The sequence below is a fragment of the Dermacentor albipictus genome, chromosome 1 (assembly GCF_038994185.2).
Source record: "Dermacentor albipictus isolate Rhodes 1998 colony chromosome 1, USDA_Dalb.pri_finalv2, whole genome shotgun sequence".
Taxonomy (NCBI): Eukaryota; Metazoa; Arthropoda; class Arachnida; order Ixodida; family Ixodidae; genus Dermacentor; species Dermacentor albipictus.
The window spans coordinates 116,973,522-116,987,708 of NC_091821.1; the positions used below are offsets into that span (position 1 = coordinate 116,973,522).

At 45.8% G+C, this 14,187-nt stretch overlaps 1 protein-coding gene across 3 annotated transcripts in view; it reads left to right on the forward strand.

Moving 5' to 3' along the window:
- Positions 1-12,309: 12,309 nt before the first annotated feature.
- LOC135907863 (alpha-(1,3)-fucosyltransferase C-like) overlaps positions 12,310-14,187 on the forward strand; it is a 127,170-nt gene continuing 125,292 nt past the window's right edge. Inside the window, exons 1-2 of one of the 3 annotated variants that reach the window (XM_065439618.2) lie at positions 12,310-12,656; positions 12,956-13,014. In XM_065439618.2, the coding sequence (XP_065295690.1) occupies positions 12,605-12,656; positions 12,956-13,014 (111 nt within the window). In that variant the 5' untranslated portion in view covers positions 12,310-12,604. The remainder of the gene's footprint in view (positions 12,657-12,955; positions 13,015-14,187) is intronic. The other 2 variants (XM_065439620.2, XM_065439619.2) reach the window with 2 other exon arrangements.

The window sequence follows — 14,187 nt, forward strand, 5'->3', positions numbered from 1 at the left end:
AATAATCTTGGACAAACAAAGCACAGCATGGTTTTACAAACGCTATCTCTTTACCTACTACGTGCAGTAAGCTGGGACACTGCGCGCGGTCGCCGCACTCGATTCCCCCGAAGCGGTTTCTTGCGTGAAAGGTAGGCAATCGGTGAGACAAAACTATGTGCAATATGTTCTTATAGTGAGCTGTCTGTGTAACCAAATGGAGCAAAGTAGAATGTAGCTTCAATGCAGCGATCGCTCGGTTTCGCAGTGGCCGACTGCGCGTCTGCATGCATGTTCGCACAGAGTTTCGCTTTCGCTGCGAGCGCGTTTTCGCACCGGGCCGCGAGCTTTGTGCCGCAGTATATGAGCATTTGACAGTAAGCAAGCAACCATTGTTACATGGACACTATCAGGGCTGTTAAAAAATAATTTCGTTATAGCTAGGCTTCGACGCCTACGGCGACTTATAATATTATAATTGTGATTTACCGTCGCGATGATTTAGTCTTTTTCTTTTCTTCTTAAGTCTTGGGAGCTTCAATATAATTATTTCTCAAGTTGCATCTTACTGTATGTTTATCGGTCTTTATCGGTTTATATATTGGCGAGCAATTACCGGCTGCTTCTTCATCCAGTACAATATTCGTTGTCTGTGGCTACACAATTATGAACATATTCCATGCTTTTTTTTTAAATGTGCTGTTTACCGTTCCCTTTTCATTCAGAATTAGAATTCTAGTGAACTTTCTTTCTCTCTTTCTTTATTATTATCATCATAGGTGTTACACTAGTGCATACGCAAAAGACTGTAGGACCCAATAGCCGCAGGCTACTGGATGGGTCCGAATATGCAAAATATAATAGACATTCGGTACAAGCATAAGGGGATCAATACATGGGATGAATGCAACACATTAGCACATTAAAAACAGAAAAAAAATTTTTTTACGGCATGCATAAAAATTATCACCAGTTACATAAATGATCAAACCCCAAACAACTAGAACGCCAAGCAAGAATACATGCACAAAATCAGTGGGTTATAGTTAATAAATAGTGCTTTGCCGAAATTTTGTGTTTTTTATTTTGGAAGGTATGTTGTTCCATGTCTTAACTCCAATAAATTCAAGTAGTCTTTTGCCATATGCATTATGTATAGGAGGCAGGTCACCCGCCGTGGTTGCTCAGTGGCTATGGTGTTAGGCTGCTGAGCACGAGGTCGCGGGATCGAATCCCGGCCATGGCGGCCGCATTTCGATGGAGGCGAAATGCGAAAACACCCGTGTACTTAGATTTAGGTGCACGTTAAAGATCCCCAGGTGGTCGAAATTTCCGGAGTCCTCCACTACGGCGTGCCTCATAATCAGAATGTGGTTTTGGCACGTTAAACCCCATAATAATAAAAAAAAAAGGAGGCAGGTCGAAGTTTCCAGCGGCAGTACTTCTGGTAGGACGTGATGATCAAAAAGATATGGACACTGGGAAATGATGATTACGTTTAACAACACTGTTTACGTAGCTAGCTGTTTTATGATCACGCATCAGATCGAATGGCAATACGTTTAGTTGATTGAACAATGGCCTGCTGCAGGTGTATCGGTTCTCGAGTGCGTCATGATTCTTAATGCCCGCTTTTGTATAACTAAATGGAGCATAACAGAATGAAGCTTCAATGCAGCCGGGCCCCGTCACTGCAGTGCAGATGCTAAAGTGCCGGGCCCCGTCACTGTAGTCACTACCAAAGTCAAAACAAAATACACTGTACTGATGGGCGACTTCAATGCCAGGGTAGGCAAGAAGCAGGCTGAAGACAAGTCAGTCTGTGGTATAGGTTACAGGAATAGCAGGGGAGAGTTAGTAGAGTTTGCAGAACGGAATAATTTGCGGATAATGAATGCCTTCTTCCGCATGCCATCGTCGTCATAATATCGTTTTGGCATCGTCGTCATACACTCATCGTCATCGAATTAGCCTCATATTGGAGACGTCATGCTGTCGTTATTCCAACGTCATCAATTAAGAATGGTCTTAAGATCAGCCATCATCTCGTTGTCATCATACCGCCTTTGTCATTCTATTGACGGTGTTCCTTCTCTCATTCCATAGTCGTTAGTGCGGCAGCGTCATACAGTCGTCATCATGCTGTCATGCTCAAGCGTTACTATGGCAAGTGAATGCCATAGCAACATGAGAGGATACCGGCTTAGGCAACGCATAACCAAACCAACGGAAGTCTCAGAATGACAACTACAGATGTTAAACAAACGTGACTTCCGAAATATGGTGGGTTGCTACACGCTCGTAAAGAAAGCATTAATATTGACAGTCATCATGATATGAGTTCTGCAGTAACATATTTAAATACTTCATTTTCCTATAACAGGTGTCGCTTGGAGTCCACTACCTGCGAATGTGGTGAACCGCAGCAATATTGATGTCTTTTACCGCCTCCCGCAATAAAGCCTTAATGGCACTGCAGATCATGCATGAATTAAGAATAAAGAATAAAGTTAGAGTGAGCCGTGACACCCACATAAATTTACATTGGTTTTCATTTCCGATAGCCATTGGTTATACCAATCAGTTAAGGCGTCAAGGTCAGAGGGAACCCTATAGATATGTTTGTCATTTTTGTTATTTATTTTAGATAACTCAATAATCAGTGAACAGATGAATCCTGAATAATTTTACTTTATCACACTATGGTGTCGCGCGTACAACATTCAAGCCTAGCTTGCTTGAGTTGCGTGTAAACGAATCCAAATAGACAGATTCATAATTAGTTCAAAAGACTTCGGAATTGAAATTTGCGGGCAACACTTACCACGTTTCACTTTTTTTCGTATCATGGACTTGTTCCTTTGTTTTTCAAACAAGAAATTTTGACAGATACTTTAAATACTGGGTAATTTCCAGTGTAAACTACCGACTGAATCGATAGCCGTTTAATTAGCGGATGCTGATGACACCAGCATAGCGAAAGAAATTAAGAATTGCTTCCCCGCAGCAGCAAATCACCATTATCTGGGGCAATTACGAGCTTTGCAGAAATTAGTGAATACTGCTGTTTTCCCTGTTTTCATACATATTACAGGGCACGTAGTTGGTAACTTCATTGTTTTTGGTGAGCTGAACGAGGCAACGACTTCATATTTTTAGAAATGACGCACGTTACGTCAGACGTGCGTGCCAAATTTCGTTCCCGTCGGTTAATTACAGCGTTATGCGAGCGTTATACTCATGTTCTTAGGCGTCTCGGGAAAACGAGACGTGTCACTGACTTTCAATGGGGTGGAAGAGGGGTGCAATTAAGCGTGCATAGTTAGCAAAATCATAAGCAGGCAAAGTTTTAAGCGGTGTGTTAATATTACTAGCAATCCTAATTCCTACTGCAACTGTTCGGCAGAAACAGCTTCGCTAGAAATATTGCTGAATTTTGTAAGGTCGCACACAGGCCTTGCATTTCTTAGATTGTCAGGGTTTATCTTTATAATACTTCAGCTGTATATTAACAATAATTGAAGAGGAACAAAACGTCTGTAATGCGACATGCAGCGTAGCGTTTTGCAATTTTCCGGTGCACACTAAAGTAGCATTTTCTAAATTATTTTTCTAGCAGTTATATAATTCTAGAAGTAGGCATTTGCTAATCTTTAGTCGATCAAATACTCTTGTGAATAAAATTCCTGCCTCCTCCTTTCGTTTCTCCTCATCCTTCCAAAGCAGCTTTACAAACATTTCCTACCAGCAAATATTCCAACTCGAACTTAAGGGGAAGCTGAAAGCTTTTCCAAAAAAAATGAGTGGAGAGCAGTACGTCGTGGCTTTGAACCCTGTGAATTCGAACATCGCATCGAAATTCAGCAAAAGAAAGCGCTAACATATTTTATTTCGACGAAAAGTGCAGCAGCAGACACGCCCAGCTCGCGCGCGTCGTTTCCGCCTGTGATTGGTCGGGCGCCTCGTGACGTCAACAGTGGTGTTCGTCCGGACCGACTGCTGCCGCTACACATGAAGCATGGTGCAAGCTAGTTTCGTGCTGTTTTGCTGAGACGGTCATGCAAAATTTCGAGAGCTTGCGTTTCTCTGAGAAGTTCGGCGTTAAGTCCAAACTCCACGAGAGCGATCTTGCGCGCGACGGTGACAGGCGACGGCTACGAGGGACAAAATGGGCCGTCGCTTGAACAGATCGCTCGGTGTTGTCGCTCGATCGCTCGTTTCTAGAAATCTAGAACTCGTCGCTCGTCGCCCGGAAGTGCTATGAATGACTAGCCAAGAGTGCGAAGCCGGAACTGGATGTACGTAACTAAAATACTGCTGTTTGTCGCACGGAATGAGCAAACTATTGAATTTTACACGTGCAAGAATAAGAACCTAGTGCAAGACTCAGAAATATTTTATGCTCCTTTTTCAGTAAGATACATAAACTTAAATTGATAAAGCATGCGTCGCGCTAGTTTCTGCGCGTATATTGCTGCCCTAATACCGGGAAATCGTCGCTGAAAGCCGTCGCTCGCGTGGAGTTCGGCTTGCAGGCGGCGACGGAACGCGACAGCCATCGCCTCGCTTGTCGCGCTGTCGCTGTCGCGTGCAAGATCACTTGTAAGGGGTTTATACTTTACTCCCTACATGTACGAGCCGATTTCGAAGAGCCGGCCTCTCCAAGAAGCAAAAAATGCTGGTGCAAGCACTACTTTCCACGCGAACGAAGGCGAAGTGTTAGCATCTCCTTGTGTTGGAAATGTTCTTTGGCGAGTATGTTTCTTGCAAAGCTGCATTCAGCGTTCCAGTGAGTACGTTTCCGGGCAAACAAATGTAGTGTTATGTTCCTGCATGTCTCCTCGTAGAACGTAAGCGGTGATGCGATCTTCGGCATTTGTGCGCTGCCCAAAGCTGTCGGCAATCTACACAGACGGTTTAAACTCAGGAAAATTTTACCGGCTGTTGTAGCATGTGTAGTATAGAACCTTCATCAGCGCGCCATCCGCACGCTACTCGTAACCAGCGAATTTCGTCGGCTACGTGAGATGGTCGGCTTCTTATGTGTGCGAGAGAAGGGGGAGCGCAGCGTCCTGGCATGAGCAGGCTTTCCAACACATGCAAACTTTACGCTTGCACTGCGTTATGGTAGCTGCATGCAGGCTGTTTCACAACACACGTGCGAATAAAAAATTCGCGGCGCTTGGCGATGAAACCTGCGTCAAGGGTGGGAGATAAACATGCACCTTTCGTTCAGCGTGCTAACACGAAGGAGAACCCAAAGCACGCATTATTGATAAACTCCGGTAGTACGTAATCGTAACGGAAGTGGTTAGAGCACAACACTGTTGTTCTTGTGCGCTTCAAGTTGTTTTGCTTCACAGCAGCCTCCCACTTAGCTGAAAGCTTCTTGTCTTGCAGGAACTAATGGAACATCGTCGCGGCCGCTGGTGTTCGTGCAAGCGTAGGCTGCACAGAACACCGGCGTGATCGGCCTACAAATTCAATTGGTGTTGCGCACGTCAACTACCATTCCTATATACACACAAACAAAGGAATGTACGGTCGGGCGAAGCAGATTAGGACGGCACGCACGCAGAAATGAGCCTGGTCAGGCACGGTGGCGGAGACTGTGAAGGAACGGAACACCAATGCTGACGTCACTACGTCGTGGTTTCCGGTCTCCGCTCGCATCGTCAGCGTCAGCAGCAGCGCGCGGCGCTCGACGGGGGGGCGGAGCTACAGCGCAATTTTAGACGACGATTGCGTCGCTCCTAAGTGAAAAATGCCCCCCCCCCCAAATGTTACCTGCATGGTTTATAAGGTTCCCGCATCCGTATATGAGCGTCTCATTGAATTCGACAGACTCTTAAGGTTCCCTTTAAGAGGAAGCTTTAGCTCGGGCCCATCTCCGACGGGGCCTATTTAAATACATGTAAAAAGCAAAAACGTTTTTTTGAGATAACTCCTAGACCGATTTTAATAAAATTTATTGCATTTGAGAGAGAAAGTTAAATTCTAGTGGCTGTTGGAAGTGGAATTTCGATTTAGAGCCTGAACTTTGTTACAAAAATTTTTCTTAAAATTCCATAGTTTCAAAAAAGAAGCACGAAGTTTACATATTCATAGCTCTGCATAAAGAACAGATATCGCGGTTTTCTAAACGGCATCCATTGGATAATTGAAAGCGGACAAATTAGACATGTTTGGTATCTTAAGATAATTTGTTACGTTGTTTACAAGGGTTCTGCAGAAGCTGTGATTCCATATTACCAAGCTTTTTTTAGATTCATGTGTAACATATCAATTTTGTCCGCTTTAGATGTACTATTAGATGCAATTCACAGAATTGTATTATCATATTTCGTTGCTGAGTTACAGAGTTGTAAACTTGATGGTTTCGTTTTCTGAAAATTTTCGATTTTTGCTAATTTTTAATAAAAAATTGGCGGCCTAAATAAAAAATTCGAAACCAACAGTCACTAGATTTTAAGTTTTTCTTTTAAATGCAACAAACTTCGCCAAATTTGGTGCCGTTGTTACTGAGAAAAACTAATTCTCCTTTTACATGTATTTATATACGAGCACCCGAGCTAAAGCTTCCTCTATGAGCTTTAGCACGGGACCTTCTATCTAAACGCATGCGAAAGGAGAAATCGTTTTCCTCCGCAAACACTGCACCAAATTTGATGAGGTTTATTGCATTTGAAAGAAATAGCTAAAATGTAGTGATTGTTGGCAGCAAATTTTTTATTTAGGCCGTAAATTTTTTAATGATGCTTGTTGAAAATAGCAAATCTAGAAAACACGAATCTGTCAAGTTTACAACTCTGTAAATCAGCAACGAAGAACGATATCAAAATTCTGTAAATTGCATCTAAAAGTACATCTAAAGTGGACAAAATTGATGTATTATTCACAACTGTCAAATTAACCGCTAATATGTTAGTCGGACTTTTGCAAAACCTTTGTAAACAATGTAACAGATTCACGCAAGATATAAATTGATACACTAGATTTGTCCACTTTGGATACGCGAACAGATGCAGTTTACAGTACTGCGATATCTGTTCTTAGTGCAGGGTTAAGAAACTCTGCACTAAGAACAGATATCGCAGTAACTTCATCCTGCTGTTTTTTTTAAGCTTACCAATATTTTACTTCCTATTAAAATATTAGAGCCCTAAATCGAAATTGCGCTTGAATCAGTCACTGGAACGTGACGTTCTCTTTCAAATGCAACAAATTTCATTAAAATCGGCCCAGTGGTTATCGCGGAAAAGCGTTTCTGCATTTTATATGTAGTTGAATGGGTGGCATCGGAGTTCGGAGCGAGCTAAAGTTTTAGCTCGGGTGTTCCAGGGACCTCATAACGTAAAACTATTCCAAGGTGCTATTCTCGACATGCATGGCGGCTGCACGGCCGCCATTATCCGCCATGTTGACTCTCTGATTGGTTGTGGAGAGCTCACGTGCATGAAATTTGTGCCGGGAAACGGAAGTTTTGCGAAATGTCATTTTACGTTTTCATCAAGATGACGAAACGTGACGTGGAGCTGCAAATTTTATGGACTAATACATTTTTTTGGTCCTTGGCAGATATATTGTGATGTTAGCGCTTCAAAAAGAATGTGAGCGGCAGCGTGCAGAAGCCAGTGCAATGTATCTGCAATTGCGCGAATATGTGGTGGCGATCCAAGATGCGCGCCATGCCAGCTTGCTGATTGGCTGAAGGAATATCTCGTGAGGAGCGTCACAGGAAGGGCTGTTTCGTAAACGTCATTTTGACGATGCGTGACGTTGCGCTGGGCCGCCATTGCTGATATTTTCCGCCATAATTTTTGCTGCGACGAGACGCGCGAATTATGCTAATGAGCAGCCATATGCAATGGCAGCCGAGAGGAATGCGTACCGCCACATTTTCCCCGTCGTTTGGCGCCACGAAAATCTTTTGTTCGTAACGCGTGCTCATAGTATTTGCATCGCTCTCGGGTGGTCTTGGCATTTGTGTTTGGGGGCACCATTTTTTAAAAGAACGCGTTTATACGAAATAATATTGGTCGAACATAGCAAACTTTCGGCACTGCTGTCCACTTTTCACTGCGGCATTTGTATTGTAATCAAGATTAATGCCTTTTCGCACAATGAAAAGTTATGACAATGGCCTCTTTCTAATTTATAAAAAGAAACGTACGCAAGGCGGCGCCTTGAAGTTTCCGAGTAACCAGCGAAATGAACAAGAGATGGCAGCGCCGGCGCTTGCGTCGCTCTAGTGGATATCTCTGGCGCGCGCAACGCTATCGGTGATATTCGGCCGTTTCTCAGCCAGCCGAGTCGGGCTGAGTCACTTGCGTTTCACGAAATAGCGATAACGTGGCCTAGAACGTGCGCGCATCACCACTGGTAGGTCGCGTATGTTGTCTCAAGCAAGAAAACAAGCGCGTTGGCGCCAACATGCGATGACTCATTCCATTTTCCGGGGACACGCATCCTAACTATTGAAGCAGACGACGGCATGTACGCAGCAGACGACGGAAGCGAGAAGCGTTTTCGACGGAATAATCATACGCTTTGAGATAGCTGCTTTATTTTCACTGCGGAGGAAAACTGTTTTGCTTTACCGATAACGCTACATTCAGTGCCTTCATTACAGTTTCTTAGGCGAAACGTCAAGTTGGCGTCACGTTACGTAAGCAAAACGGGGCCACCAGCGCCATATTGTTTACGTCGCGCCTACGTCATGCATCAAAGAAAATGGCGGAATGTCTAGAATAGCGCCCCCAATCTGTTTTTATTCCAATCTCCTGACGTCAAATTTACGTAACCACCGACGCAAGCAAAGGGCGGTAACCCACAGCGTTGCTTGAAAAGCCCAATGAAACTAGCTCCTTGGTTATAGGAGGTCAATTTTTTTGCTTTCAAAGCAAATAGCATTGCTTACATTGACCAGATTTTCTTGTCGATTTGGCTGACAAGAGGCGAGGAAGCCGCTCAATTGGAGAGAGATTCGATGGCACCGAGTCAAATATTAAAATTAAATTACGGGGTTTTACGTGCCAAAACCGCTTTCTGATTATGAGGCACGCCGTAGTGGAGGACTCCGGAAATTTTGACTACCTGGGGTTCTTTAACATGCACCTACATCTAAGTACACGGGTGTTTTCGCCTTTCGCCCCCATCGAAATGCGGCCGCCGTGGCCGGGATTCGATCCCGCGACCTCGTGCTCAGCAGCCCAACACCGAGTCAGAACAGTGAAAGGGGATAACCGGCTGAAGAGGGTGGTGTCGGCGTCTGCGATTGATCCGCTTCCCCTTAGCTTGCGGTGGATGGTCGAAAATCGCGGCGGCGTGCAACGGAACTTTAAGAATGCCGCTAAAAAGGATCCTCAGCAAAGAATAAGTTGGCAGAGCGATATTGCATACGTGCCGAAAGGGCTCGATAACTTTATAGTGCCACGGAAAAAGCTTTATTATACGCAAATAAACCCATGCTCTCCGGCAGGTGCGAGTAGCCAGTACCTGAGCGATCGGCGGGCAGCCGTCTTCTATTACTTTTAGGACGGGGCAGTCTCTGGCTATTCAGAAAAAAAAAAACAGTTTTGTTCGGCATATTAATACGTCTTCAACTTGTACACGTCACTTTGACGCTATGCGTTTTCGCTGTTTTGTGACGTCGCGTGACAGATAGGCGAAGTGGGCGCCGCCCGAAAACGTTTGATCCATGGCAGATTATTATGGGGAAAAAGGCATCGAATGAGAAATAATGATTTTTCTGTCGTTCGGCCTAATCATGCATAATAAGTGTGCCCAGATCATATAAGATGGGGCGTTTTCGCGGTTATTGTGACGTCGTGTGAGAGACAGGCGAAGTGGGGGTGGCCCGAAATTTTTTTCACCAATCATGGAAGGCTGATTGCAGAATTGGAATAGAAAGGTTTGGAATAGCTTTACATTATAGTGCCCCAGAGACGAAATCGGCAATCGTTTTTCACAGCAACCACTGCACCAAGTCTTATTAGGTATGTTGAATTTAAAAGAAAACGTTAAAATGTAGTGATTTCAGAAGCGATATTTTATTTACGCTTTATGCTTTCTATGTGTAAATAAAAAAAAAACATCGCAAAATTTCAAGAAGTAAGACTTGTGGGTTCACCGTACGTTTCCGCGCACGGCGTCGCCAAGTGGCCCCCGAGAAGTGGAGCCCCACGACGCGGCACGACGGCGACGGCGATAGACCCACCGCGGGTTCGAGCACTCCGAACCGCCACGCGTGCAGGGCACCGCGCGCCCGCGCCTGCTCCGGCCCGCTCCGTGTGCAACACACGTTTTAGCATAACGTCCGAATATGAATCACACAAACCATAGCCGAATGGTCGCCGGTGGCCGCTAGAATGGCGCACCGCGACAGAGAGAGAAACAAAGAACAAAGAACCCCCAGCAGTAAGAATTTGCCTATCCTTCGGTCAGCGCCTGCCATCGTGCGCCCCACAGCAGAGAAAAGGGAAATAGAGAGAAACGACAGACGAACAGACGGGGGCACGATCGGCAGACGCTGCCTCAGGACATCGAGACGACGGAAGAGTGCGCGCGCGCCCGCGAGGCCGGGACCCCGACGAGCCGAAGTAACCATCGGCCGGCGGCGGACAAAGGGGGCCGCCGCCAGCAGAGAGGAACACGTACGCACCTTCCGACGCCCCGATGTGGTCTCCCCGGGACCCGTCTTGCGCGCGCTTACCCGGAGTGCACGCAAGCCGGGCCCGAATCCCGCCAAAATGTCGGCCAATAGGCAAAGCCTGTTGACCTTCGCGTGGGCGGGGTGACAGCAGAGCGACAGTGTTTTATGACCCGCTGCCACCCCGTCCAGGCAAGGAGGAGAGGGACACAGAGCCCCCTCGGCAATACAACGTAATGGCCTCCTCACAGCCACCGCGACAGCCTGAAAACGCTGCGAGAGCCAGAAACCCCACAGACTTGACGTGTAGAACTGTACCTCAGCAACTAAACACGATATCGCAATTCTGTAAGCTGCACTTAATAATACACATAAAGCGGACAGCAATGATATATCATACGCCATCCTGAAATATACCACAAATTTGTGAACGTTGCATCTGCAAAACCCTTCCAAACATCGTAATAATTCACATAAGTTGTAAACTCATGCATAAAGTTTGTTCGCCTTTGATTCTCCAACGGGTGCTGTTTATAGAAATGCGTATTTGTTTTGCATAGCTGACTTGCGGATTTGTAAACTTCATGCTTCTACTCCTTTTTTTTTTTCAAGTTTACCGATTTCCTGCATTTCCTGAGAAACATTCCATTGTCTAAATAAAAACTCTAATTGCTACAGTCACTGGAATTCAACTTTCTAAAATGCAACAAATGTTATTCAAATCGGTTCAGCGGTTTTCTCATAAACGTATTCCCCCATTTTACATGTATTTGAGTAGCCGGCATCGAAGATAGGACCGAGCTTCTTGAACATTGGGTCACGCCGGTTCTGCATGAAACCCATGAATCAAGCCTAACGTATCCGCAAGCCCGTGGCCACCGTGGTGCAGAAAAAAAAAAAAAGCCACTCAAGAAAAACACATTCAACGGAACCTTCGCGCGAGCCGTTATCTCGGCCAGACTTCTTTTCGGAAATACCACCAGCTGTCTGGCCAGGTGTCTAGCAAAATCGTCGATTCATTTCTAGTAGAGCAAGTAGTTGGCCGTCTTGGAGATAACGCTGATACATAAACACACTCGTTTCCATGTACCGAGGGGGAAGCGACAGTTTCAGGGTGCGGTTCTTTTTATTGCGTTTTCTTTAGTTGTGCATCATGGCATGTGTCATGGAGCGATTTTCGAATTTTGTTAAGGTCGCTACGCTACGTGGTGGCAAAAAAAAGGAAACTGAACGAAATGACCCTAATTCCTGGGTATGATTTAACAACTATCCGCAGTAAAATCTAGTGACCGCAAAAAAAGCCAAGGAGTAGCAAGTCGGTATTTTATATTCCTCATTGGTCTCAGAAAAGTGGAGTATATCACAATGACAGTATGACAATTGAATGTCTGACGAGTGTATGGCGACAATGGCGGCTACGACACCATGGCTACGACGCAATGACGTCGATGACGGGGCAACGGCGGCATACTCACGATTGAATGGTGATATTATGGTTATGCTAGAATTGCGGAGAAGGAATAACGTCGATGGAACGGCGAAGGTATGGTATGCAGGGTGTTTTTTTTTTTAGCTGCACCAAATTATTAAAAATTGCCTGTGGCAGATAGCACAACCCTAACCTTTGATCTAGCTCACTCAGTGGTCAGTGGCCATTACTTATAGGGAACGCGCAACACCTACAGGTGGCGCAACAATTCAGTGCGCCACGAACTGCCACTTCAGCTTCCGCCCGCGTGCTACGAACTGCAGCTGCTGCAGCCGTCTCTCCGTCTGCTACGCCGGCATATTGCATGAAAGTGCGTGTGCGCGATGGCGACAGGTGTGATAAAAGGGACGGGTTTCGAGAAAGTTAACAGTGCAATATTTGTTAGGGCCTCAAGCGATGAGCGAGGACAAATTATACGGAAGCAATCATGTTTTCGACGTGACTGAAGAAAGCGCGGACGTACGGCTGTGTGTTTTGAACGGGCAATGCGCGCAGCAGGCCAATGTAAACCTGGAGGCATACGCCGTCACAATCGAGGTTAGTATGCATACTTGTTTTTCCTGTTTATTACTGAGTGAACGATGACACTTGCGTCCGACCTGTGGTGTGGCCTGATTTTAAATGTATCTGGCATCTGAGTGCGATAGGTGCAAGTAAAACGTACGATCTCCGAACGGTGTTGCGATTAATGATGCCGCAGCAGTTGCGCGAAGTTTTCTGTGCTGTAGTTTAGTTCCGTTTGGGGACGTTGTTCGGGCGGTGCGAGTGCTTTAGTAATCGAGGTGAAGCATGCTGTTTCTGATTTTCTGTTTCGGTCTCGGCCTGGCCTCGTGAAGAGTCATCTGTGCCTGCCGAACGGATTCAACGCGCATCTGGCTGTGTAGCAGCTGAAACGGTAACGTTGCGCTATTTTTTAGCACACGGCTACCATTACGTTAACGTTACGTGCCAGCTTTGCACTTGGTATCTAAGCCGTCACGTAGCGCTACACAAGAGTGGCGCGGCTTCTATCGCTTGCACGCGCAAAGCTGTCAAGGTGCCTGGTGTAAATGCTAAAATTCGCGCAGTCCCTGATGCATTGTGCCATGCTTCCGGGGCTCCTTACTTACCGTTCGCGTTTACGAACTGTGCAGTCCGCTGATACATAGCGCGTATATCATATTTTTTTCCTGGATTGCGCCCAACTGACTGCTAGCTCTTTTTATGTATCTGTCAACTTCTCAGTTTGCTCTAGGGCACGCATGTGTAGTCATTGGTCTATGCGTAACAACACACGTGCAGTATTGCGGTAGGTCGGCGGAAAAACAGCAGGAGCCTACGAGGGAGAAGTTGGATCCCTCGACTGTTTTATTTCCGCCTACGAAGTGTAGACTGCAGACTCGTGACCACTTTGCCGGCTGCCATTCGGTTCCGACTGCACTGTAAAAATATCGATTAACTTGCGTGGAGCTTAAATTCACAGCGAACTGGCGACAGCATGCAGTTTGTAGATGTCCGCGATCACTTACTTCACATGGCGTACACTGCGAATCCAGCATTCCTGCTGATCGCGCCGGAAAACCGAAAAACTTCGTTCCAGGTGGGCAGCTCTTGTAGCTATTAGCACAGTTTACGACGCAGCAACACATGCGCGACATTGCAAAGCTCCACTAACAATCTGACACGGCTCGACTGCTGCACTGAGCACGCGGGACGCGTTCGCTTGCTCCCGCACTGCGGCGCCTCCGGCTCATTGCACGTTACCCACAGGAAAATAAAAATGTTGAATTGAATAATTGTCATAGTTAGGCTAATTAACTTTATAATTATTTGCTTTACGCCACGTATTTCTCTCTACCAATTGCAGCTAGTGAGTATGCAAGGCATATAGACTTAGAACGTATTCTGAGGATGGCACCGGTTTCGATATATCCGCCTTCAAACTTGCGGTAAAATTGCACTGTTGTTACACTTTTCAAAGAAATCGCTGCTTTATGCTTTGACGCACGAAACTACAGACACTTATCATCTTTGCCAATGCCTCCGGCCCGTTGTCAGACTCAACGCCATACGCAACAGCCGCGTCACA